Below are 26,964 nucleotides of genomic sequence, written 5' to 3' on the forward strand. Positions count from 1 at the left end.
CAAGAGCACACCACGCAAACACAGGAAGATGTTAGTAAAAACAACCAAGGCGAAGTGGATCACTGAATTTGTGGTTAACAGCTGTGAGTTTAAATTTGTATTTAACAAAATCAAGACTCACTATAATAGAGGTGTATATATATAGTTCAGTGGGTTAACCTCTAGGATGCTAGAGGAAATACCAGCCAACCTCCCTGCCAATATGAAACAGGATGCCAACTTATCCTCTGCTGCTTGAAGTTTCCAAAATCTTAGTGATGATTTTCACATTGATTGAAATTGGGAAGAAATTAAATACTGAGAAAGAAGTTGATATTTTATATATGGTACTCCATTTCCAAGAGATTCAATTTTTTAAAAATACAGTAGTGTGAGGCAATTTTTGCAGGGCCCCACCCCCAATAAAAAATTACAAAGTTTTGTTTGCTTTATGGAGACTCTGATAAAATTAATTTTTAAAGCATTGATATATAATGTTTTGTTTTCCAAAGGGAAAGTTTTTGTACTTTGGGGTTAAAGAGTAGAAAGTAGGGGGGGAAATTCCAAGAGTTCGTTTCAACAACCACATTGAGAACAGTTATCATAAAATATTTAATATTCATTGGGGACTTAGGGCATGCCACACACTGTGCTGAAAACTTCAGTCATCATCTCATTTAATTCTCTTAATAGTCTTGTGCAATTGCTAACAATTATTATCCTCAGGAAACTTACGGCTTAGAGAAGTTAAGGATTATCCAATTTCTTGACTTAGCAAAAAATGGTATGAATGAGATTCAAATGCAGTTCTTGTGCCTAAGTGGCCCACAGTCTTCACACTCTGTGCTGTTGTCTCCCCAGCGGCCTCTTGCCTGCAGCGAAGGGCAGAGCCCTGGCATGTCACCCAGTGTGTGACCCACTAGACCACGAGCAGAGGGGTGCGGTGTTTAAAACATGACAGGGAAAACACTAAATGACACAAGTCAACTGACACTCACCTCTTCCCATTAACTTATCTTTGGAATCAGATTTATATTTAATAGGAAATAACACTCTGACATCTAACATGGCATGGCATTAAAAGGATTCTCAGTCAAGTCTTCAGCAAGGGAAACTTATTAAAACTAACCTTATGATTTGGCTCATTTTTGCTCAATGAATGACTAGTCTTTCACTGTTTCTTTTTTTTCCTTCACCAATGGCACCCTAGTTAGAGACTTTATTTGTATGTAAACACTGGTTTTTAACTGTCTTGCAAACACTAAAGCTGTAAGCTTTAAACTCAACTCTAAGGACAGACCTTCTCCAAAATCAGACTGAAATATTTCCTTCCTTAAGCTAAATCTTTTTACCATTGTTTCAAAGTAAGAGGGATACCTGGTTGAGTCAGAAGTCGGATATAAGACACAAGCATAAGAGCTGCTGTGGCATGTGACCCCGGAGGGAGGCTGAGTGCTCCATTATCATTCCCCACTGTTTACGTGAATACGGTTAAAGTGAAAACTCCCAGAGGAATAGCTGATAAAAACAAAATACTACTTAATTCCTTACTAAATCATCTAACTTTTCCCTAAAGAACTCTTGCTTATCACCCTTAATCCAAGATACGCCTCCACATATTTCAACAGCTCTTCTTTGGAAAAAGTCTTTGCAATATTAGAGCAGCCAGAAATGGAGTTAGCTGAGCAATGGACCACTGTAAAGCAACATCAGCCCCTCCTAGCCTGTTATTGCTCCAGTTCCACTGCTGCCCGTAGAGTTACAGCTGTAAATCTCTCTGTAACTAGAGAATGGAGAGTAACATTAAAATGTCAAGACCCAGGTAAATTCCCCATTAGTCCCCACTGTCCATTTCTCACAGCTTCTACAGTCGTATTAAAGTTTGGTCATCTCTTTGTGCTGACATTTAGAGGTGTTTTTGACATTAACAGTGAAAACAAACACATCATAACTGAATAATCCTTCAATTTTATCGGGTTTTTTTAAATTAAAGAGAATGTTCAGGCTATAGAAGTCCATCAAGAAGCATAATTTAAAAACTGAACTTTTGTTTCAAATATTCCTATATTCAATAAGAATTTTAAGTCAATACAGTGTCCCTTCATTAAAAAGTACATTCAGAAATATAACTTCAAAAAACAGTTTCAGAAAAAGGATGATCTAAAATTTAGTCCTTACTGCAATGGGGTATGGGAGGGGACTCAATAATAAGGGTGAATGTAATAACCACATTGTTTTTCTTGTGAAACCTTCAGAAGAGTGTGTATCAATGATACCTTAATAAAAATAAATAGATAGATAAATAAATAAATACATAAATAGAATTTGGTCCTTGCCTATCCAGTAGCAGAGAAATTCACCCTGGGAAGCTCCTAACCCCCTAAATAAGCAAGAGGCAGACTTCACAGCCCCCCAAATGGGTGGGGGTGGGCCCCTGACCCTAATGCTGCAAACGTGTCATGGACAGGAACAGTACAAGTTAAGTTAGAACATCATCTGAGACAGTCTTACCAAGGTTTCCAATATCACTACTTGTCCCTCCTCAATATTCTCTAACAGTTCATGCCCACAGCCAAAGTGGACAAACAAAAAAGCTCCTGAAGTTGACATCTCTTACTTACAGCTTAAAATGCTCCAAGTTAGTTCTAGCTATCACACAGTTAGCTTTCAAGTCTAAGAATTCTCCTGAAAGCTGTGACTCACAACTAGAATTAAACACAGAAGGCAGTGAAGGACAACAGGCCAAATATGCTATAAATCAGATCAGAATTACTGTGCTTTTCATGAAGGACATCAAAATGGTATGTTTCCTTCAAACAACTGCCTGGGAGATGATGTGATTCAATCACTAAAATACGATATAAGGAAACACCTTCCATCTTACCTGGCCATCCTTCCCACTGTGCAATTCAAAGCAGGAAAAGAGCAAGCAGGATAATGAGTGCTTCTGTACCACTGTTGACTTTGGACTTTTTAAAAATAGTGCCAATCTCCTGGCATTTTGCCAATTTTCTTTAAATTCACCGTCAGCACCACCTTTGGTGCCATGCCCTAGCCCCTAGAAGACTCTTCTATGTTCTTACACTAGGTGAAGAAAAAAACGAGACCTCACTCATGGTGATGTATCATCACCTTAACTAAAGTTTTCGAAGTTGGCTGCAGACGTCCCATGATATTTCAATTGGAAAAGCACTGGTCTAGAACACAGTTAGTACACAAAGAAATGACGACCAGAAGTATATAAACAACAAAATTCCCTACCTGTCTCAGTCATGGCCTTTATCTTCTCCCTTGCACCACATTATCAATCTTAGTACGTAACAGGCACTCAATTTTTCTTTAATGGAGTTGAATGAAGGCAACCAAGACATAAGATTAAAATTCAGTATGTAAAAGTAGTTTCTTAAAACTTAAGAAAACCCATTGGCTACTTGGGACACCTAGCAGATGGTTAACATGCAGGCTTCGAAAGTAAATTAGAAAGCTAACTTCCTGCTACCTATTGTATTTTTTATAGTCACAGAAAACAATATGCTTTTACAAAATAAAACCCACTAAGAGGCATGGCTACCATTTACTATACTGCTCATTTCATGCTCTCAGACCATGGGGCAAAAGGACAGATGGACTAGAATTTTTTCCTTTGCTTTAACTCTATACTTGGTATTTTCCATTTTAACCTCTAGGATACACCAGCTATGCTGAGGGAAAATGCAGGGAAGTGCTCTTTAAGCAGCAGTACATACAAAGTGAAGTAGTCAGAAGAACTACAATTTTCCTAACAGGCTGCTGAGAGCACCCACTTGGCCAGTAAGGTTGAGAGCAATCAAGGGTAGATGGCTTGCTTTAACCAGAGAATCCTGAAGAGAAGAACCAGCAGGCCACCAGCCAGTGGAGAAGGTGGCAACTCCCCGGACGTTCTTCCCTCTGTGAGCCCTGCAGGGGCGCCTGACCCAGTGAGGCCTAACTATGGGTGCCTGTTCTCTCGACGGGGTTCACTCAGAATAGTCCCTGAGGGCCATTTAGGTCACAGCTGGGTTTTTCTTAGAGATAGTCTGTTTTCTCCACGTGCCCTGGCATCTTCAGGAGAGTGAGTGCGTCAAGAGGAGTATTCGCAGCACTACCTCCACTCTCTACTTAAAAGGCCTTTTAAATGAGGATTGAGATGCATGGCCACATTTTCCATAAAATTTATTTACTAGTTGCCAATTATTCCGCTCATGTCTGTGATTCTGTATTTACTGGGTGAACAGAGAGAATTTCAGTAGAGGATAGACTTTACTTGAGATTCACCAGGAAAAGGTTTTTCCAGAAAGGCTATTTTGAAAAGATATTCACAAGATGTCTTGTAACACAGAGAATTAGAAATGCTATACCACTGATTGTTCTAGGTCTTTTTTGTTTAAATCTCTTAGAGGACTATTAGGACACAGAAATTATTACCCATTACTTCAACCTTAGTGTCCTTTAAGTTTTTTTCCTGCTTCTCTTCTCCTTCACCATCACTTTATTTCAGGACCAAATTAATGAAAGGGGCACAAATGTGCCCAAAATATACTTATCCTAAGAACACAATGTTTATCCTTTTTTAAAACTTCCATTAGACCTTGCCCATCTGGGCGGATGAGCCACAGACTGAAGCACACATGTGCAGTATGCATTATTCAGCAACTCGGGGATGAGCCTGAAGGACAACCCACTTAATCAGTCTTTCTTAGATAAGCTGTTCAAATGAACAAAACAAGGTTCTGTGCCTTCCTTCTAGGCTGTTCTCACGGGCGGACACAGGGCCCAGACACTCACTCCTCTGCTCTCTTGTGCCCAAGGCGCTGAAGCGCGCTGATGGCTGACGGGGCCATATCCCTGCCGAAAACTGCCTGGTGCACCCCATGACCTCCCCCACCTCACAGCCTGGTCTGCATGTCTCACTGTGACAGACGAGGTCCCGCAGGGGCACATGCAGCTGTCTCTCTCCTGCCCCCAGCCCCTATCTTCTCAGCAAAGACATCACTTCCCCTGAACACCCTCCAGACGCCACTCTGAACCACCCTAAGCCTGGATCAGGGGCTGTGCACCCCGTGCACGCAGCTCTCTGTCTGTGGTGTGCTTCTGGCCGATACTTGCCTGCTCCAGGGCTCCACCACCGCCCCAGCAAGATCCCTGTAGTACATAGGCAGCCTTGATGTTTGATAACTGTTCCCTGAAAGCAAGGAAATGAGCTCAAACAACGACAATAGTTAACACTGAAATAAGTACCTGGATTATTTTTTAAATTATGCAACAAGCAATCCTGGACATCTGCCCTATAACAATGTATCATTTTTGAGTCCCCACCATGTGTCTGATATCACCTTAAATACTAAAACACATTATTTTTAATTTCAGTATGTCTCTAACCAGGGAAGTATGTCATTTTAAAGATAATATAATCAAAGCCCTGATGTTAAGTCACCTGCCCAAGTCACAGGGTCAGTCATCAAATGGTGACACTTCAATTCAAAAGCTACCGCCTCGAAAGCCCATGCAAGGTGGGATTGGGGGCTTTGGGGTCTGTGAGGCCCAGAATTCTTCTTGTTCTAGTGACACTGAGATATTATTTGCCTTTTGCTCTCATTCTCTTCTAATGCAAGTGGACTTTTCCAGGAGCTCACGCCTTGCATGCAGAGTGCATGCAAAAGCAGACGCTAGAATCCAACACTTGATATAAAAAGATGCCATTAATTTTGTCAGGGGAGAGGGTTAAAAAGCAGTTATTTTTAAAATGTCACATTAACACATATGGTTTATTATTTTTTAATAATTAACAAACATTTCAAACCTCAGTCTAAATTTCTAAGCCAATAAATATTAACATATAAAACCCACATAAACAAAATATTTTTTTGTTTATGTTAATCAATAATTGTATACAGGGGTCTGAGATGAAAAGGTTTGGAAACCCCTGTTCTAATCAGCTATTGAAAAAAATATAAGTTAGGGTATTTTCTTTCCCTGTAAGTTTTACTAAGTAATCAGGATAGTCTAGAGCTTCCATTAAAGAATATGTCAAAAAATTTTTTGAATTAAAAAAGAATATGTCCACACACCACAATGAACACTGCAGTCTAATGAACCCTGGCCTTCCTGTTCTAACATTTTCCTTTGTAGACTCTTCAATATAAAGTTAAACTTATCTTTAAAAACATTTAAATATGTTATATAATTTAGCAACCATCTGTTCAAAACCAATGAAACATTTAAAAAATTTAACTTCTATTTTTAAAAAGTGAAAAACTCAGGATAAAAAAGACAATAGGCCTATCTGAATGCAGTAACTCAGCAAATCACAACAATATTTCAACCTATTAGGATCTGGTATTTTCCCTGCTACACAGCATGATTTTGAACCACTATTCTATCATATATGAAATATAAAATCATTTTAGTACTTCTAAAGCAAAACACAATTAGAGACATAGATTTGCTAGAGTAGAATAGAGTCATTCACAGGGAGAGAGAGGTTTTTAGAGTTATGTGATAGCATGTTAATTACCTACATCATTATCCTCACTCACACCCACCAATATGGACCAAAAGGAAGGTAATATTTGCACAAATCAAATTTAGTACATTATAACTAAGACTGTATTTCATATTTAACCTATTCCTTGAAAACAAAAGTAATTTTACATTGTATTTACGTGTGAAGTGACGTGATTATAAAATACAGTTTATTCTCTCTCACTTACCAACTTTACATTTCCCTGTATGGCCCCGGAAGATGACTGGTTAGCCAGAGACGGGTAAGATTCCTCAAGGGAGGAACAACCTAAGACAGGCACAGTCGCAGAGGGGCCATCAGGTGAGAAATTGGGGATCAACAGAGGTGAGGCTTAGAACCTCACCCCCCCTGTTCTGAGAGAAATCTTCTGCATACGTGGATGTTTTATTGCCCTGGTCTAGCTTGGATTAACACATAGTCTACAGGCACACACCTGATCATCTACATTTGCTCTCTTACAACACTAAACTATGTTTTCTACCTTTATCTTGTATCTACCTACCACTTCAGCATTTTATTAAAAATAATAATAATAAAGAGAGAAATGTGGTATCCACATATAAATCAAGTATAAAAATCAAATGAGTATTCATATTTGAACTGACTGTTTATAGTTCATAATGCATGAGCAAAACCGAAAGTTTCTGTGATGACTGCCCTTGTACTGTTCACCATGTAACTTATTCACTATGTAAGAATTTGTTCTCCATGTAAGAACTTGTTCATTATGCTTCAGAAGATTGGAGACTGATGAAAATTAGGCTTGGGGTGGATTAATGATTGTGCATTGAGCATTGACTCCCCTATACAGAATTTTATTGTTGTTAACAACAATTTGATCAATAAATATGAGAGATGCCCTCACAACAACAACAACAAAAAAAAGTACCCACTTCCAATTGTAAAATAAATAAGTAACCGGGATGTAATGTATAGCATAAGGAATATAGTCAAAATATTGTAACAACTTGGTATGGTGATAGCTGGTACCTAGAATTATCATGTATATAAATGTTGAATCACTGTGTTGTACACCTGAAACTAATGTAATGTACTGTGTGTCAACTACCCTTCAATAAAAAATAATTATCTAAAAAAAAAAAAAAAAGTGAATTGCGTATCACCTGGTTTTGATTCAGATAGCAGTTGAGGAAAAGATTTTTCAGGTTTTATAATAATACTCAAAGGGTAAATTTAACTCAGGGGCATCAGGAGGTCAGAATGTGCTGAAAGAAACGCAAAGGTGGCCATATGCATCAGCCCATCGCCAGACACCTAGAAGCCCCAGCGTGAGTGCCCAGCATGGGGAAAGGTGGTGCACTAACTGGCCAGGTGGGGACAGGAGAGAAGTTGTTTGTAGAATATGGGAAAGGATGCAACTAGCAGAGGTTTTGAACCTGTTATGAATTGACTGACTTCTACTTATTTTTAAGAATTTCTCTTTGATGTTTATTTTACAATACTTGATCTTTTTGATATTTAAATGGTAAAACGTGACTGAAAGCTGACTTTTTTGGGAAGATTTGCTCTAAACCAATATGAAGATTATTTGGAGTCTTCATTTTAAAATTGTGCCATGATTTAGACTTGTTTAACTTGTCTTTGGTTTATGGAGAGTAAAGCAAATAAAGGTATATGGGGAAAAGAAAAAAAATAAAATAAAATACAGTTTACACTGCAGGAGATCAGGAACTAAAACCTAGAGGAAAATTAACATGAGTGTACACCATAGGTGGACATTACACTTGACATGGGTATGTGATGCCTCACTTGATCTCAACACCTTTGGGAGAGGTACTATCTTTCCTGTTTTACTGATGAAGAATCTGAGGTTCAGAGGGGTTAAGTAAGTTCCCAAGGTCACCATGCTAATAAGTAATAGAGCTGGGATTCAAATACTTTTCTGAATTAAATATTTTCTTCCCAAGACTTTACACTTCCCTAGTATTGCTTTCAAGAACTGAGTGCTTCAACATCTGAAGAGGATGATAAATTAAGCAGAAATAAAAAATCAAATACCATGAGTGAAATTTTTTTTTTAAATGCAATTGAACTTATATAGTAAAAATACAACAAATGCACTTGTTTACATCCCATAAACAGTTCCAAGTTTATCTATAATGGCACCCTTGAGAAGCTATAGCTGGAGAGAAAAGGAAATTCACTTGGTGTCCCCAGTGTCTAGCCAGGGCACAGCACACAGGCAACCCTCTAGTGTTCACTGACTCCAACACCATGTATTTATACATGCCCTCCAAACACCTGTTGAGATATTTGTACTCAAAACTAGGGAAAACTGGATGAAAGCAACAGTTCCCATCCAGAGATCAGGTTATAATCACAGGGTGTCTCCTTGGACCTGTGCTCATCCTCCAGGGAAGAGAGAAAATACAGAGACAGAAGTCTAAGAACCACTGCTCTGAAAAGATCACTTGCTTTGTAAGAGATCCCAAGGAACAGGAAAAGAACAATTCCTGAAAACTAAGTCACATTCATTTCTGTCCCTGAAGCCACCTGGGCACTGCTTCAGGGACGGCTCTTGTAGTCGCTTCTAAGGAGGGGCACTTTGCCTTGAGGTTGAAATAGAAAACAAATTAGCCAGGTTTGCTGTTCTCCATTCATTCCTTTGCCCTTGTTTTTCCAAGGGCTTCTGCTCCCAGCATCTTGTCAGCCTGCCTGTCTCCCACCTCTTTCATACTCATCTAGGTTCCTGCAGACTGCAAGCTGGGCTTGGGCTCTGGAAGAAGAAAGGAGAAGAAAGAGCTTCCCCAGGCAAAACAGGCCAGGAGGCTGAGGCCCAGGCACCCCCACTGACCTTGGGCTCTTCCCTGAGGATCTCCAGGTGTGCTGGATCTCTGACGGTAGCCTCCCCAAAACCCCTAAATGTCCTGAGGTCCCCAGGGGAACTTCCTGACCTCTACTTCCCCATGCCCACTGAGGCCAGGACTTCTGAGTGTCTGTTCTAAACACCTCGTCATCCAGGATGCCCTAAACATCTTTGCTTCTGACTACACCCTTCTACTTCACATTGCTCCAGTCCCCTCTGTTCCCACTCTGATACCTAGTTTAAACTTCCCGTAGAGACCTGGACCACAGGCTCACAGTTCTGTTCGGGCTCCCCAGCGATCTTATGGACTAATTAATATCACTGGCTCACCACTGAAGTCCAAATTCCTTAAAACAGAAAACACAAGACTTGTACCATCTGACCCTCACCTGCAGCAAGTTCAAAACCCATGCTCCTGCTTACCCAAGCATCCCCCAACCTGAAATGTGGTCCTTGGTTCTTTCCCTGGCTAAGTCCTAGCCAGGTTCCAAGAGCCCTCAACCACTGGTATTCCTCTCTCTGGACACTTGTCACATAATCACATGTGGCCTTTCACTCTATTTCCACAGAATGGTCATGTCTCCCTAAAATGATTTCAAGTTCTTTAGAACAAGTACTGAGCCTTTCAGCTCTAAAACCACCTCTTGTGCCACCCAAGCTCAGAGATGCAATCACAGTGGAAGTTCAAGACAGATTTTTGAATAGCACTCAGAATAATCTGTACCTACAGATATTAATTTGTTCTTCCTAGACCTATGACAAAAATACCAACAACATTTATAATGTAAAGATGTCTTTATGAACATGAACATGAGTGCTTAAAACTTCAATCTGTTTGCTTATAAATTCTGTAGGGTAACAAAAATCCCAGCTTATAAGAAGGACGACTCCTGTTTCAATTCTAGGTAGCCAAATCTCTTAGAGACCACATGCTTTCTGTGGATGATCACTAACTGTGATTTTCTACCGTTTGCAATTTAGATTCACACTAACTTTTAACAGTTGGCAAAACAAATATTATTGAAGGACACATTTTGTAGCTTCTCAATAAAAAAAATTATGATTTTCTGTAAGAGGTAGAAGAGACTACCACAAACACAGTTTAACTTCACTGGAAACCAAGTTTGAGTATATTTTTAAAACAGAGAGAAAGAGAAAGAACTGAAGAAGAAAAAGAAAGAAAAAAATACTTGCTCAGCGTCTGGTGTCTGGCTCCCTGCTGGCAGGGACAACCTTGCAAGGAGGGACCCAGGTTTAGCTGTATGTGCATCCTTAGCACTTAGCACAATTACTGGGACAGAAGGACTCAAGCCTTTCTGATTAAGTGAATAAATGCATAAGCCAATAAATGAGAGAATAAATAAAGGGACCAAAAGGAAAAAAGGGACTCTGGGGCAGCTTACAAGATAAAAATTAAGGAATTTGTAATGAGAAAAGCTTTCCATAAAGCTTCAAGGAAAATTCTACTCATTGAGTTCACTGTGTTACACAGTACACTGCAAGGCAGGCAGGATCTGGGTCCCTTACCTGAGGCACAGGCACTTTCTGCGGGGTGTTCTGGGGTGATGGGTGGAGCTGTGCCCAAGGCTGGTGGTGCGGGTGTGGGGGTGAAGACTGGTGGTGCAAGCCCGGGTGGGGCTGCATCGGAGGACAGGTTGGCAACGGCTGAAAAGACGACTGCTGACCAGGGTGCTGCTGGCCAGGTAGTAGTCGTTCCTGGATGGCTTGTGGATCTGCAAGGCCAACACCAGGACAACCATTTGGTCTCATGTGCCCGGCCAGCTCCCGCGGTGCTGAGGACATGCCCATAAACGGACGAGACTGCTGCATGTTTCTGGGGCCCATATTCCTCTGTCCAATTCCCATGGCACCAGGGGGCTGGTGTGATGGCTGAGGGTGGGGCATATTTGGATAACTGCCAACTTCCATTGGTATCCCAGCACTTCCGGGCCTGACTTGTGGAGGAGGAGTACCTGCTGGATTACTCATTGCTTTCATGGGTGACATGGGAGGTGGCGAGGCATAAGTTCCCTGAGGCTGTGAAGGATGCATAGTTTGTGTGTTCATTTGGTTAAGTGAGCCACTGGGGTGGATGGACTGCTGGTGCATTAGTCCTTGACCACTGTTTGGTGGGAATCCTACAGCATTGGGGTATCTTGGTACAGACTGATTCATTGGAGTATTATTTGTAAGGCCTAAATTTTGATTCATCCCTGTATTGTTAACTAATCCCTGATTTAGGTTACTGTAAGGATATCGAGAATACTGCCCTGAGTTGTTTATCGTAGGTGAGGGGACTGTCTGGCTCCGAGAACTAAAGGTAAGGGTTTGTGGCCTAACAGCCCCTTGTTGAGGAGGATTAGGGGAGAATCTGGGACTGTGGGCAACAGATTCTCCGTGGAGAGCAGTGGGGGGATGGTGGAACTGCTGCACCGAGTGGCGTAGGGAGGGTGCCAAGCTAGAGCTCTGCTGGGGCACATGGGACAAGTGGCCGGGTCCTGAGCTGGCGATAAAAGGATTGCCCTGATTGAGGCCCTCTTGACCTTGGGCAAACTGGCTCATCCTCTGCTGCGGCTGGCCGTGCTGCTGCAGGGAAAACTCCCCACGCGCCATGTAGCTGCCCATCTGTGGCATGTGCTGCGGGTGGCCCTGTGCGGGCGGCCCCGATGGAGCTGGCTGGGGCTGCGGCTGGGGTGGCTGCTGGTAGGGCGCGCGTATCTGGTCCGGTACCTGAACAGCCCGGGGGCCCCACATGGAGCCACTGTCCACAAAAGACGGCCCATGCCTTTCGTTCTGCATGCCAGGGTAGACGCCCATCTGGCCACTGCTGCTGCCACCATGAGGGACCTGAGGGACGGGAGGGGCATGGTATTGCGAGTGAGGGGACGCGAGTCCGTTCCCAGGGGCACTGCTCATCATTCTGTTCGGCTGATCCATCAGATGCATCTTTTGTTGTTCGTACTGATTATAGTGGTCAAAATGGGTCAACTTGGTTTGATTTTGATTCGTGGAGGGATGATGCAGGGACGGCTGTAGAGAGGCAAAGCCTTGGTCTATCGGCATCTGCTGACCCATGGCATTCACTGGGTTTTCAGGGTAACCACATTCTCCGAGGCCTTCAAGACCCTCACTGAAAATATTTCCATCCTCGCCAAAAAGACTCATCATTCCCGGATCTGCCATCTTCTTCCAACGCACGGCTCCTCCACACTACAGCTCAGGAGCCTGTCTGTGCTTCACTTCACTGGGGGCTTGTCCTCAAAGCCTATAATCCTTAACTAATCTTCTTCATGTCATTCCATATTTCTTTAATTCTCTTTGACCCTGCAGTGTCAGGCCAAGTCTGGATATAGGTCCTAGAAGGGAGTAGGAGGTGGGAGAAGGAAAGAAGAAAACAAAGAATTAGGACCAAGTGATAAAAACTGCAAGAATTTTACACATTTGAATTTGGCTCCCATCAACAATACTAATCTAGCCCCCATGCTGAGCTGTATTTTATAAATCTACTTCACTTTAAGAGAAACTCATTACCTTCTATCAGAAGCATTATTATGATTGGTTACTTAGAAAGCAAGCAAAACACTAACCTTAACCTTAAATTAATCCATTCACTATACTTCCTAGTGTTCCCTTCTTGGATGGAACAGAACAAAAGAACGCAACATGAAGCAGCAGCAGCTGCCACAGCAGGCAAGCAGATGTATGAACATAGCCAAGCGGCCCATCTGCTGAACTGAAGCCCTGGAAATGCTCTGGTTACCAACAGCCCGCCCTTAACCTTATTCCCCAGAGCCGTGTAATCAGATGCGCAGCCGCAGCACCGAGGGCTGTGAAAAGCTCAACTTGGTTAAATTGACTAGCGGATTATACAAATACCAAAATCAGTCATTTCATACAGATTAGATGTTTACAGCCCACATACACTATGGAACGGAGGCTCTGAACGAGAAAGCGTCCATAACGATGCTGGAGCGCAAGCTTGCAAACACGATAACAACTTCATAATTTCTTTATGTTTAATGGCAGGAATATATAAGATTCAGAAAGAGACCAGAAGAAAGGCTTCCATTCTCCAAGAGGACCAAATTCACTCACAGCACTAGGCCCACCACACTCCCCGCCTACACTGCCAGCAGAGGAAGTCCAATCCCAGGTTCATTATTCACCAGTAGGCCCAGGGCTCTTGGTGATGGACAAGGAGCCCACGTGACCACTCAGGAAAACTCCACTAGATGCACAGTTTCTAGACGATGAGTACTGTCCATCTGTAGAATCAGAAAACTTTCCCCCAAAACTGAAAACTATTTTGACAGAATACAGTTCAAAATATCCATGTAGCCTTTACCCTTGCCCTAACCTCTTTTAGGACCAGGCAGGACATGAGTAGGTAGAGTGGGAAAGTGGTCAGGCACGTCCATCAGCTCCCTGTGTTCACAGAACATGGTGCACACTGCCTATTCGCTCTGCACTTTATTCTCACAGTTCCTGGCAGATTTTGTGTCAGATTAAAATAACCAATTTAAAGAATGTTTCAACAATCAAAACAGGAACGTATTTTTGCTGAATGCTAATTAAATCAACAAGTTAAGAAAGAACTAATTCACATAAGAAAAATGTCTGAAATCTTAAACATCTCTGGAATTTAACTCATTTTTTTCTCTTTCATAAGCACATTAAGCATTGTGTGATACTGCCCGACTTGGAAAAAAAACAACACAGTATCTTGCTGGAGAATTTCAAAGTAATGTTATAAACAGGCTCACTCATAAATCCTACTGACACATGTCTATACAAGCATGGGAATGAACAATAGGCAAAACACCACTGCTGAGAAATTACCAATAAGAGATAACAATTCAGTTTATGCCTGCCCTATTCTAACATATTCCTAACAAGGGGACAATTTTGCTCACCGAAAATGTAAACAGCATTCCTGTTTGCTGTCAGAACTACAGACAGAACACCTGAGAGGGTCTCCAGGTCTGCAGTTTTCAGGTGACAGCTGTCAGCTAAAGTCAAAGATCTCATCACTCCGCCACTAACTGCCATGAATTTTCTGATCTACTTTCTCCAAAAACAGAGGTCAGATGGGTGAAAATAAGGTGAGCATGAAAGCCATTTTATTTACAGGCATGCTGCTTTACTACCCAACTACTTTGAAATCCAAAATAAAGAGAACTAGAAATCTCCAGTGCCAAATGAAACAAGTATTTATAAATTAAGTTTACTCCTAAAAAGCCTAAGTAGTCAGTCTTCATCTATTCAAGGCCCATTCTAGCTTTCAAGGAAGCAAATACTGGAATGGACTTGATAATAGCTTAAACCAGCTGCACAGACTAACCACTTACGGAATAACCTTTCAAACGAGCTTAAGGAAGGTAATTGTCTACTCATAAGTCCTGGATGGCCTTGTTTTATAGTATAACAGTTTCATCCTCCAGGGTCCACCATGTGTCATGGGAGAAAATGCTGCAACTGGATGGGGTTCCCAGCCGCTCTGGGGGGATAGGAGACAGAGGGAGGGGATGGTCTGGTTCCCCGAAGCCAGAAGCACAGCCTGCCTGGAGAAGGAAGGATGAAGTTGGCACTGACTTTACATCAGCTAAAGGGACAAAGAACCTGCCTACAGGCATGGGAAGGGACAAAACAGTACACTCACTGAGAGCAATCCCACACACTTGGGCCTCCAGTACTATATTCCTTCCTGCCAGGATTCCATTTCCCAGGGGCATGAAAAATGACAGCATTACCTGGCTTCAAGCAAACATATCGTCCTCCACAGCTGTGACCACCATCAAGTGAGCACTGGGCAGAGAAGTGTAAAAACCATGGCTTTCATCTGCCATCACTGACCATTCATATTTGCTCGGACACCACCTCCTTGTTGCCCCTTTTCTGACCCCAAGACTCGGCTGATGACTATGCTAGGAATCCATCTGGTAGCTGGATTTCATACTTGTGATCTGAGCTAATCTAATTAATTTATTTTGTTCTTTTTTAATTTGATCAAGACCATTTGAATGCCCACTTTCCCAAGTCACAGCTGCAACATACAATTTTGTTTCTATCAAAGATATTCATTTAAAACTCCTTTTTGGGGCTAGCCCCTTTTCTACATTCAGTATCTACATTTTTTAGTTGAGACTAGAGCTGTTTAGTGAGCCATCACACCAGAGCCATTTTTAATTTTCTGGTAGCCACATTTAAAAAGTAACCCAAAAAAGAGTGAAATTAACTTCAATAATAATTTTCACTTAACCTGATATATGCAAAATATTATTATTTCAACATGTAATCCATACTAAAACATGAATAAGATTGTTTACACTTTTTGGTACTGAGTCTTTGAAACCCAACATGTATTTCACACTTACAGCACATCTCAATTCCTACTGGCCACAGTTAGGTCAAAACGTGCACATGGGGGTAGCATAAAGCTACCACACTGGGCAGCATAGCTACAGATTATTAAAAAGAAGAACCAGAAACACAGGTTATCAGTGTTGTCAAATATTTCTCATAATTATCATTTGGGTAATAAATATTCAAGTTGTATTTACATTTGTTTTGCCTTTAAATCAAAATCCATCTGAAACCACATTTATTTATTCAAAATAGGTTTACAGACTACCTCCTATGATCCAGGCATGGAAGTAGGTGCTAAAGCTGTATCAGTGAACAAAAACACACAAATTTCCTTTTTGTCTTCATGGAGCTTACATTCATCTATAAATGATGAACCTCTTAAAAAAGAATTAAGATTCAGGGGTTATATTACAAAAATTTAGGGTACCATTTTAGAAACAATTTCTTGGTAATTAATAATAGCAAGTGTTTTAAGTATGTGTGATGTTACACAGTAAACAGTACAGATACATATAATGATGACATAATAATTCAAGTTTCTGCTCAGTGCCCTATGGGCAAGTGTTTTCTGAGACAAGAATGATGGTTCAGAAGGTATGTATGTTTGGGAGTGAGAAGGGGGCACAATGAGACAAACAACTCAGCTAACAGAATCAGCAACACTATACAGATTCACAGGGAAACCAATTATAAGAAATTTTAGAGCTGGCAAGCACTTTGGAGACCTTCTAATCCAAACCCCTCTTCACTGAACAGATGAAAAAACTCTTTTATAGACTGAGAGAAATAAACAGTCTTCTACAACCTATTTTACTGACAAACAATTCCCAAAGACGAAAGAGAAATAAATATATAGATGAAATGCCAGGTAATTAGAGAGGCAAAATATTAGAGGCCTAAATTGGGTCAATTTTATTCAGAGATAAGTCACTAATACAACTGCTGAGGCCACCAAACCGAAGAGAGTTTCCTTTCAAAAACAGTTGTAAATGATCCATTCTGTAACTTTTAGGAAGCAACTATGTATGAACACCATATTGAAGGCCATTGGTTCATTTGGGGGGAATACGGATGCAATCAAGGCAGATCCAAAAAACACAAGTAAACAGCACACAGAGAATCAGGGACAAGATCAAATGGTACCTAACAGACCAAGATGAAAGAAATATGTTGTGTAAAAATACGTCACAATTTTAACTGAGTTTCTGACTTTCCAAAACTTAAATAAACAATGCTTAACTGCTGTTCTCAAAGTAGGATGGCAATTGTGTAGCTAAATTTTAATTTGATATCACAGTGACCCAGAAAGTTAGCAAGGACATAGATGACAGAACACCTTTCATGTGCAAAGTATTTGCTATAGCTCAACCACTTTTATCAAATTGTGTAAGCACAATGCCATCCAAAGGAAACTTCATAAATATCCAACACATGTGGGCAAATGTGGAGTAAAAGGTTTTAGATGCTGAAGACTATTTTAGTATTGTAGAACTTGATTTGTAATTGTTCTCCTTAAATTTTCTCCTCCACCTCCAAAGAACCTGAGGTATGCAAGATGACTGAGATAATGATTCCTGGGACTGGTGACACATGTATCAGCATTTCCAAGGGAGTGTCTAGCAGCTGGAAAAACACACAGCACCACTCTCACCAACCTGGGAAGATGCCTTTCTATCATTAAGATTACAAATCATAAGAAGGGGAAGGATCCTCGAGAAGGTGGGTGGACAAACAGAAGATAAAGAGCTCTGCACCACTGAGCTTCTCTTCACAGTGAATTCTGCTCACTGATCTACTTTTGGCTGGATCATAAGGCCTGTGGACAGCCATGCCCACCAATGGCCCCTAACAGCCACTTGAGAAATAGGAGGACTTATCCAACCAAAGACTACATGGAAAAGGCAGCTTTCCAACAGACAGTGACCCAGATAGAGAGTGAGAAAATGCCTCCAAGTTACCAACGTCAGCTCACTCCGAGTTGGTCCTAGATTTGCCTCCTGGACTGAGTGATTCCCAGGGCAAGACCGCATTTCCTTCCTCATCAGCTTGGGCAGTGCCAGTCAGTACTCCGTGACTGTCCCACACAACAGCTACTAGCCGCAAGTTGCTATTAAAATTAATTAAAACTAAATAAAATTTAAAATTCAGTTGCTCAGTTGCATGAGCTACATATCATGTGCTCAATAGCCACACATGGCTGGTGGCTACGGTGCATATATGGACTATTTTCACCATTACAGAAAATTCCAGACAGAACTGTTATATATTTCTTCTTAGAGAGAACATTTTTAGACAAAGAGATATTAAATAGTAGGAATTCTCTCTGATGAAAAATATTTACTCCTGCTCAGAGATTAGTACTCTTTCAGAGAACCATACCTATCTCTTGTGATGAAATTTATAGTATTTTTCCATATACCATATTTTATGTTAACTATATTTTAATCTATAATATTTCTTTCTGTAGTATCGCCCAACACATATTTATTTCTTAATGATTTTTATCATGTTAGGAATGATTCTCAACTATACCAGACACTTAGGAATAATTCATTTCAAAATCCTTTTCACTTTTAATTCTTATGTTACCATCATTCTTTAATACAGTATTTGCAAGATTAATTAATTTTTACAACCAAAAATCTACGGAGCTACCTAGTAAGGCTACTACTTTTTTAGTAGCTTTGTACATTACTTTCATTCACTATTTTATTGTAAGAAAAAGATGTAAGGAACAAAAAAAGATGTGATGTCCTTCAGAAGGTCTATGTTAGTCAAAGCACTATATGAAAATTATAACCAAAAGAAGGAATAAGAATTGAATGTATAATGAACTTCCACTTATATCACTAGGTAATCTCCAATTCTGCTGATATTAACTGAAGATATATACTTTTTTTAATAGGGAAAACTATGCTTGGTATTTATGTTGTATAGAGAATGCTATGTTTTATGTCAACATTCCCTATGGCAGCTAACACTCTCTCTGTCCACTCCTTTGACTCAGCCAAATGACGGAAAACAGCCCTCGATACTTGCATACTGAGGTATCCGAATAGACTCAAAATATATTTAATGAGTACCTCCTTTGCATAAGCATTTAACAGACCCTGGGTATACAGAGTTAAATAAAATAGATGCGACCCTGTCCTGTACAGCTTCCCCTTGGATAGCTTGCAAATTCGCCCATCAACCAACCTGTTCATTCCACCTCCTAAGTATCTCACAAGCCTACCCCCTCCTGTGGATTCATGTTATCCCTGATGTGGTCAGGCCTTCATGGTTCAGCAAAAGACAAACTCTACAGGCTGGCAGGTTCTCCCAAGCCCAGTCTCAACACCTTCATGCAGATGATCAAATGATCTAAAACACAAAATGTACCATGTTTCTACCCCAACTAAAATCCTTAAAGGAGTTCCCACAGCTTGCAGGACCAAATCCAAATGCTCCAGCACAGGGGAAGGCATTTCGTAATCATATCCCCGTCGCTCTCTTCATTCCCAATTACCCCAAATTCTCCTCCTCCTGCCCCTAAAACCTTCACAAACAGCCAGGCTAGGCCCGCCAATCCCATGGAATCTCGCCAACAGCACCCATTCCCTGCCTCACACTTCCCTTGCCTCCACACCTGCCTCCGCATTACCCTGCAGGGAGCCACCTAGGCTCTTGGTTCAGTTCCTTGGATACCACCTGTCTGGGGAGGCTTCCTGACCCTCAGCCCCACCTCCTCAGGCTGATTTGTGAAGCCTCCCTGGTATTTCCACTGCATCAGAGCAAGAGCTGCAGAAACACCAAGCACCCTGCTGCTTCCTGCCTGCCTGTCTCCCTGCAGACTAGAGCCTTGCCATTTGATGGGGGATCTGGGGCCACTGGTCCCCACTATGAGCTGGTGAGAGATGTGGAATCCTGGGTCCATCCATGACCTCCTGACGCAGAATCTGCATTTTATTAACAAGAACCCATGGTGATTCCTACACGTGTGAGAGTTCAAGAAGTCCTGAACTAAGATGCTGAGCTCCTCTGGTGCTACAGCTCCCCCTCCTCCTCAGTAACAGTGAGAATGAATAATCAACAACAAAGAGCTTGTCCCAAAGAATTATAAAGTAGAAATAACACGTGTTGGTGAGGAGGTGGAGAAAAAGGACCCCTCCTACACTGTTGGTGTGGAAAACAATATTGAGGTTCTTCAAATATAGAAAATAGAAATACCACTGGACCCAGTAATTCCACTTCTGGGAATTTACCCTAAGAAAACAAAATTACTAATTTGAAAAAGATACACACACCCCTATGTTCACTGCAGTATTATTTACAATAGCGAAGACACTGGAAGCAGCTGATAGATGAATGGATAAAGATGTGGTACATATACACAATGGAGTATTATTCCAGCATAAGAAAGAAATCTTGCCACTTGCAGCAACATGGATGAATCTAGAGGGTATCATGCTGAGGAAAATAAGTCAGATAGAAAAGATAAACACCATATAATTTCACTTATATGTGGAATCTAAAAAAACAAAAACAAACAAGAAAAAAGGGAAAGAGACCCACAAATATCAACAGACTGTTGTTTACCATAGGGAGGGGAGTGGAGGGATGGGTGAAATAAGTCAAGAGGTAAGAGATACAAACTTCAAATTATGAAATAAATTAGTCATAGGAATGGAAGTACAACATGGACAATATAACCAATAATACTGTAATATCTTGGTATGGTACCAAGGCTAACTATACTTACCATGGCAAGCATTTAGCAAATATAATTATCAAGTCACTACGTTGTACATCTGAAACCATTATTATTCTGTACAACAACTATATTCCAACAAAAAAAGAAATTAAATTACGAAGATAATAATACAAAGTAATACAAAGATATGCCATCTCATTTTTAAGGAAAGGTAGTTTGGCATTCACGACTGACAAAGAAACAATACTGACCTCATCCAAAGAATTGTGAACAGCCCTGAATGACAAATTTCAATCTGTGGTGGTTTGCAAGCAGTAGACATCCAAAAGGGTTTAATTTTAAAGATACAGCCATCTGCTTGCCAATCATTTTTGCAAGACAAAAAAAAAGCAGTTAACATTAATATCCAATGCTATGTTACATAATGTACTATTTCACAGGTTTCTTGCAGAAACCTTTCAGTTATTTCTACATAACTGAGGAGTCTGGATATTTTGTGCTGCCTTCCAGATAAAGATGACTTTTTTTCTACATTAAGAGTGCTTGAACCAATATATTTTCTTTCAAGGCAACTAATGAAATAGCATTCAGCTAACAGTTTATACTAAGTGCATGCCACAGCACTAATATTTTTTTTCTAATTTGTTCAAAAGGCATATATTGCCCTATACATAAGTTGTGCCACAAAAGCACAAGAATCATGGAAATCAATGTCCTTTAGAGAACAACCTTTACACCCTGCAATTCAACACTGAAATATCATGCTCCCTGAAATTAACTCCTTCAGAAATTAACCCCACTGAGAAGATAGTCAACAGATAGATGACCTGCTTGTCCTACCACAGACACTAGGAAAACTCATTCAGGGGGATCTTTCCATACAAAACTTAGCATTGCCCAGCAACAGACCCATTCATATTCTAATAATGCCTAAAGTATTCAACATTATAGGGCAGAAGAAAAACAAGGACAAACATCTATATATGTACCACATCTATGTATGTAAATAAGATATGTATCTAGGGAAAATTATATGAATCTATCCCATATCTTCCTAATATTTCCTGAATTAATTTTATTATATAGATGAGGGAGAAAGCAAGTGAAGAGAAAGTTCCAGAAATAAGTAAATGGAAATTTTTTTAGTGTAATTGATTTAGGACAGAGAAAAATTAAACTTCAGAAATGCATTTCAAAGCACCTAGCAAGGATGTTTACAGAGCAGACTAATGGAAGAGTAATGCAAATTTTATAAAATTTGGTGATCACTAGTATATTTTCCCTAATACTGTAAAATATCCTGGGATAGTTTAAACAAATAAAACTTGGTTAGTCTAGAAAGACAAATGATGCCACATGTTTACTAGCCTAATAAAAAAAAAATTACTATTTGAAAATATATTTCCCACTCACTCTAGACCTATTTTAAGCTACTTACTTCATACTCACACACACACATACCTGGGTGATGTCAAGCCTACAAAAAGTGAGAGTACAACAGAAGGAAGGAAAGAAGGAGCTGCCCTGGGCCAGCCTCTGTCCAGGGATGCCCTGGTGACCACAAACTCCTATAAAATTGATCCTAACCCCGTGGAGGATGCCAAGGTGGGAGAAGGGCAACATGCTGAGGAGCTGAAAAAATAGCAAATGACCAACTGCTCTTTTAAGAACCATGCTTTTTGTACTATAGTGGTCACTGATTAACTGATCTGGCAATTTCCTACATTCATTTGTAGGTTCTAGAAAGCTGAAAAGGGGATTTTGTCTCATACTCCAGGGGGAGTTAAAAACTGTACCCAATTCTGCCTGGTTTAAAATGCAGGGAGAGGAAGAGTGAAGTTAAACAGTCTTCCCTGATACACAATACCAACATTCTTTTCCTTCAAGGAAAAAAAAAATTAGCAATACCACAGCTGAGAATAATTTATCTATTTTCTCTGCCAGAGCAGAGCACATGTGATGATAAGGGAGCCTTATCCATTGTGAATGAACCTGAGCACAGAGACAGGAGAAGTGTCACAGGACCCTAAGGGCAGAGGCCACATAGTAACTTGGAGAGTTTTTAAGATGTCATTATTTCATGCAAAAGAGAATACACCGGAATTATAAAAATTCAAATATCCACCAGGGAAGCAAACAATTTAAAAGTGAAACAGAACTGTAAAAGAGGGCTGTATTAGAGAAAGTATTTTGGCAAACCACACATAGTCTTAAAAGATAAATCTACAGGGGAAAAAAATGGGAGAAAACAAATGTAACTTATTCAATGACTCCAGTGTTAAATTTCTATTTCAAATAAAGTATATTTGACAAAGGAAATAGAATTAAGGCTGAAATATATAGTGAAAAGTTTCACATCCATGATCTCATAATCACTCTATTTATAACAAAGTTGGAAACATTTTCCTATGCCTACACGTAACATAAATGCAAACAGGTTCTACAATGCCACCATAATCAAAACTATAAAAATAACTATTGATAATCAAAACTGTCCATTCACCCAGCTAAATAAGCCTGAAATACCTTTTAGCCAAATTAAATCTTTCCATTCATATTAGCATATTATAAAAGGAAAAAGTTTTATTCATAACTCTGTATGTTAAACTTTCTCTTTTCTTCATGTATTTTAAACTTTATATACTTCTCGCATCCACAGCAAAGGCTTGTGGGGAAGTTGGGGTTCCTATGGCCAGGATCCTCAATGAACTTAAACCACCTGATGATGTAACTGGCCTGTTGCTAGGCTACCGCTTCCACACCCATGGCAATAAGCTATACAGAGAGCTCGGCCCAGTGCTCTGGGTGGAGGCAGAGATGGTAGTGCTCGATCTACTACAAGGAGAACAAGCAGGGTAATAAACCCTTTCACCTCAAAAAAACGTTCTACTGTCATTTCTTTGGTCACATTGAATCCATAGCGATCTTGCCAGGGCTGAAACCCATCGGCAAGACGGGCTCAACCCAAACCAGCTCCTCTCGCATTACCCAGAAATCTTAGCTTCCACCCACCAATTAGCTGTGAACTGTAGGTCAAACTAACATTAGGAAATATCTTTTACACCATTCTAAGTAAATTAATTCATAACCTAAATCCATTTCAAAAAAGACTACCATACATTCTGTAACAAATTATTTTATCATTTTACTGCACCACCATCCTACTCTATGCCATTGAAAGCAGATTATTATGATCTGATTCTGCCCCACATATTTCCCCTAAAAATCACTCAGTTAGCTAAGTCTAATTTTTAAGCATTTTTTACATGAATGTACAAGATTCCTGATACTAGGATATTATTCACACTTACAGGTAAACTTTTTCAGTTTTAAAAGGAATCCTAAGCAGCAGACTCAGAGACTCCAAAAAGGAACTAGTGGTTACCAAAGGGGAGGGGTGTGGGAGGGTGGGTGGGAAGGGAGGGAAAAGGAGATTGAGGGGTATTATGTTTAGTACACAGGGTGCGGGGGATCACGGGGAAAACAGCATAGCACAGAGAAGGCAAATAGTGAATCTGTGGCACCTTACTACACTGATGGACAGTGCCTGCTGCATTGGGGTATGGGTGGGGACTTGATAATATGGGTAAATGTGGTAACCACATTGTTTTTTCATGTGAAACCTTCATAAGAGTGTATATCAATAATACCTTAATAAAACATAAAAAATAAAAAAAAGGAATCCTACTTATAGAGTTATAGATTTCTACACTGTGTCCATTTTGATCACTGATTAATGCTAAGTTCACCTGAAGTTAGCAAGTTAGTAGAGACTGTAACACAAGAAAAGGCAAAGGGTGAAGATGAGCTACTACCAGGTGCGACATTTGTTTCACATAATGAGGATGATTAAGATAATTTAGGGCTACTAATGAAGCCTTATAATTGGATTTTGTACTTGGTTTAATCAAAGAATACAAAAAGAACCAGATATCTACCAGCTTTAAAATGCAGAGTTTACTAAGGCCTCAGACTGTTGCACTCCACCCTCCAATTTGTATGGTTTTAATAAGTTTAACCACCGTACATTAGTTACTAATAAACATGATCTAGATAAGGAAATTTAATTATGTTTCATCAGTGATAGTATTTAAGTCATATTATACCTACCTGCATTTTTCAAGTTTTCCTCCCCCATATTTATTACATATCTAAACATACCAAATTCTCTACTCCATGACCATTTCTCAGAAATGATTTGAACAGTTTTTCCTATAAAACAATACTGGATATAAATAAAGGTATCTACCTATGCTACAGAGAGTTTAGTGCCTTCAAAGAACAGTGGCTATGACAAACATATCTCAAGTTTTCTAAAAAAGATTCTGTATGTGAAATCGAAATGCTCCACTAAATAAAATCCTTTTTTGCCTACACTACATCTTCCAGACTGCATCTTTTACCTGGCAAGAGCAAAAAAATGTTCTGACAGACCATGCATCTCAAGTTTCTACTTGAAAAATATACTCACAAGCCCTCTACACCCTGGTTTGGTCGCTCATCAAGAACTCTGTGCATTCAACCACCAAGACTTATTAGCACTAAAAACTCTGCCAATCCTAAAATGGTGGGAATAAAGGTTTGTTCTCACCATGGTGAAGGTAAACATTTTTAAATGCCATTTGGTACTTGAAATTGGATCATCTGTATCCAGATAATTTTTATTTGTTGCATACAAACTTGGTAGTTAGTAGCTTTTAACCTTTCAGAATCACTTAAAACTTTTTTATGGAATGCATTTAAATTTTTTACTGTTTTAAAAGAACGTTTTCCATTTTTCCATGTTTTAATAGATGCCCTGTTGAAAGGTTAACTTGCAAATACAGACTATATTTCAGTGTTTCTTTCATCATGAACCACATAAATGTTGCCATATTATATCTCTATAAATATATGCCCAGTGTACTCAGATAGGTGAGCACATCAAGGAAGACCTTGCATTTTAGGTCTATCACTTTGTATCCCCAATGCCAGATGCAGTGCCTCAGAACTGTTTAAGGAATTAGCCATTACATAACATCTCAGTATATTACTACTGCTCCTCCTCCAGCCAAAAAAACATGGGAGAGTCAATAAAACTGCATTGCCTCCCTAAGATTTTATTTACACACGGGTGAAGAGGGGCTTGGGTTGGGGTAGGGAATTAAATAATCATCTTCCATCTCTCCACTGATAGTGTGCCATTTTAAAAGAAAACTGCACACTGGTGACAATTTTCTAGCTTTACAACTCCTTTCTATGAACCACCCACTCCACCCTTCAAAGTGAACCTCTCAGAGCAATGTGGCCCAGGGCTTTTCCCAACAACAGAGTCCAAAGAACACAGCTATCTCTTCTCCCCACTTTACATTCTACCTATAATCTGATGTACCCAGGAGAAAAATGCATTAAATGCCACTTATTGCTTATTATATTTGAAACCTTTCATCCCAAAAGTCCAAACTTCTTTATGAACTGTTTTCTTGACCATTTTAAGTTCCATCAATATTTGATAGCAAGACAGTATCAAGTATCATAAAAAACTATAATATTACCTGGCATCCACAAACAATAAAATGTTTGAAATAAATTTTGATTATTAATTTCATCTGACCCCTTTGGTTCACAGCTTATATTTAAGTATTTCATATGTAAATTCAGAAAAAAACAAGTAACCATGTGAATATGCTGAAAATGGTTCTTAATAAGTCAAAATCATTTTTAGTTAAATTATTTTTCTGCATTATATTATTTTTGTGTCTTCATACAAAAATGCTTTGAATTTTTGAGTTTGTTTTTTGTGAATTTTTCTGGCCCCTCCAATACTAATCAGCTATTTTTGTTGTTCTTGAGGAAAGTGTTTTGGTGGAGATAAGACAGTGCCAAGAAGTACACAGGCACCCCTCCCAACAGTCCCTATGCTGTCCAGTACAGTGGCCAATTGGTCCCATGTGGCTATTTAAATTTAACTTAATTACAATCGCATACAATTTAAAATTCAGTTCCTCTGTCATACTACCACATTCTAGGGCTCAACAGCCATATGTGGCTACTGGCTACCCAACTGGAGGCAGCAAATACAGAACTCAGTTGAGTTTTCGTGATGATAGAATATTCACAACCAGTGCCTAAGCTGAGACCTCACAGGCAAATAGGAGATTGTCAGGTAGAGGATCTGGGCAAGAGGGCAGCAGACAAGCCTGAAAAATCCATTCCTGAGGCTTAGGCAAGCAGAATAATGTCTGCAAATACCTCAACATAGCTTAAGTGGAGGCCAGATCATGAAAGGCCTTATAATTCATTTTGAATTCATGAAGAAGTTACTGTAACATTTTGAAGCTATGCTGTTTAGACTAAAGATTTACATTTTAGAAAGAAACCCCCTTATTAACATTTGGATTACAGATTGGGAGAAGGGGAATGGTACAAAACTAGGACCAAGAAGACAAATTTGAAGGTTCTTACAGGAATTCAAGTATAAGATGACAGTGCAGCAAAGAAGGAAATGGAAATATTCAAACAGAACTACCCAACCATCTGACTGAGTTTCTGATTGGATGCTGGAGGATGAAGAAGAAT

The 26,964-nt window shown here is 39.9% G+C and overlaps 1 protein-coding gene across 4 annotated transcripts in view; it reads right to left on the reverse strand.

Annotated features, from left to right (window-relative positions):
* CHD7 (chromodomain helicase DNA binding protein 7) overlaps positions 1-26,964 on the reverse strand; it is a 193,253-nt gene that overhangs the window by 110,269 nt on the left and 56,020 nt on the right. For 3 of the 4 annotated variants that reach the window (XM_036907541.2, XM_036907542.2, XM_036907539.2), the window contains exon 2: positions 10,875-12,703. In XM_036907541.2, coding sequence (XP_036763436.2) covers positions 10,875-12,530 — 1,656 coding nt within the window. In that variant the 5' untranslated portion in view covers positions 12,531-12,703. The remainder of the gene's footprint in view (positions 1-10,874; positions 12,704-26,964) is intronic. The other variant, XM_036907543.2, reaches the window with a different exon arrangement.

The sequence above is a fragment of the Manis pentadactyla genome, chromosome 3, assembly GCF_030020395.1.
Source record: "Manis pentadactyla isolate mManPen7 chromosome 3, mManPen7.hap1, whole genome shotgun sequence".
NCBI lineage: Eukaryota > Metazoa > Chordata > Mammalia > Pholidota > Manidae > Manis > Manis pentadactyla.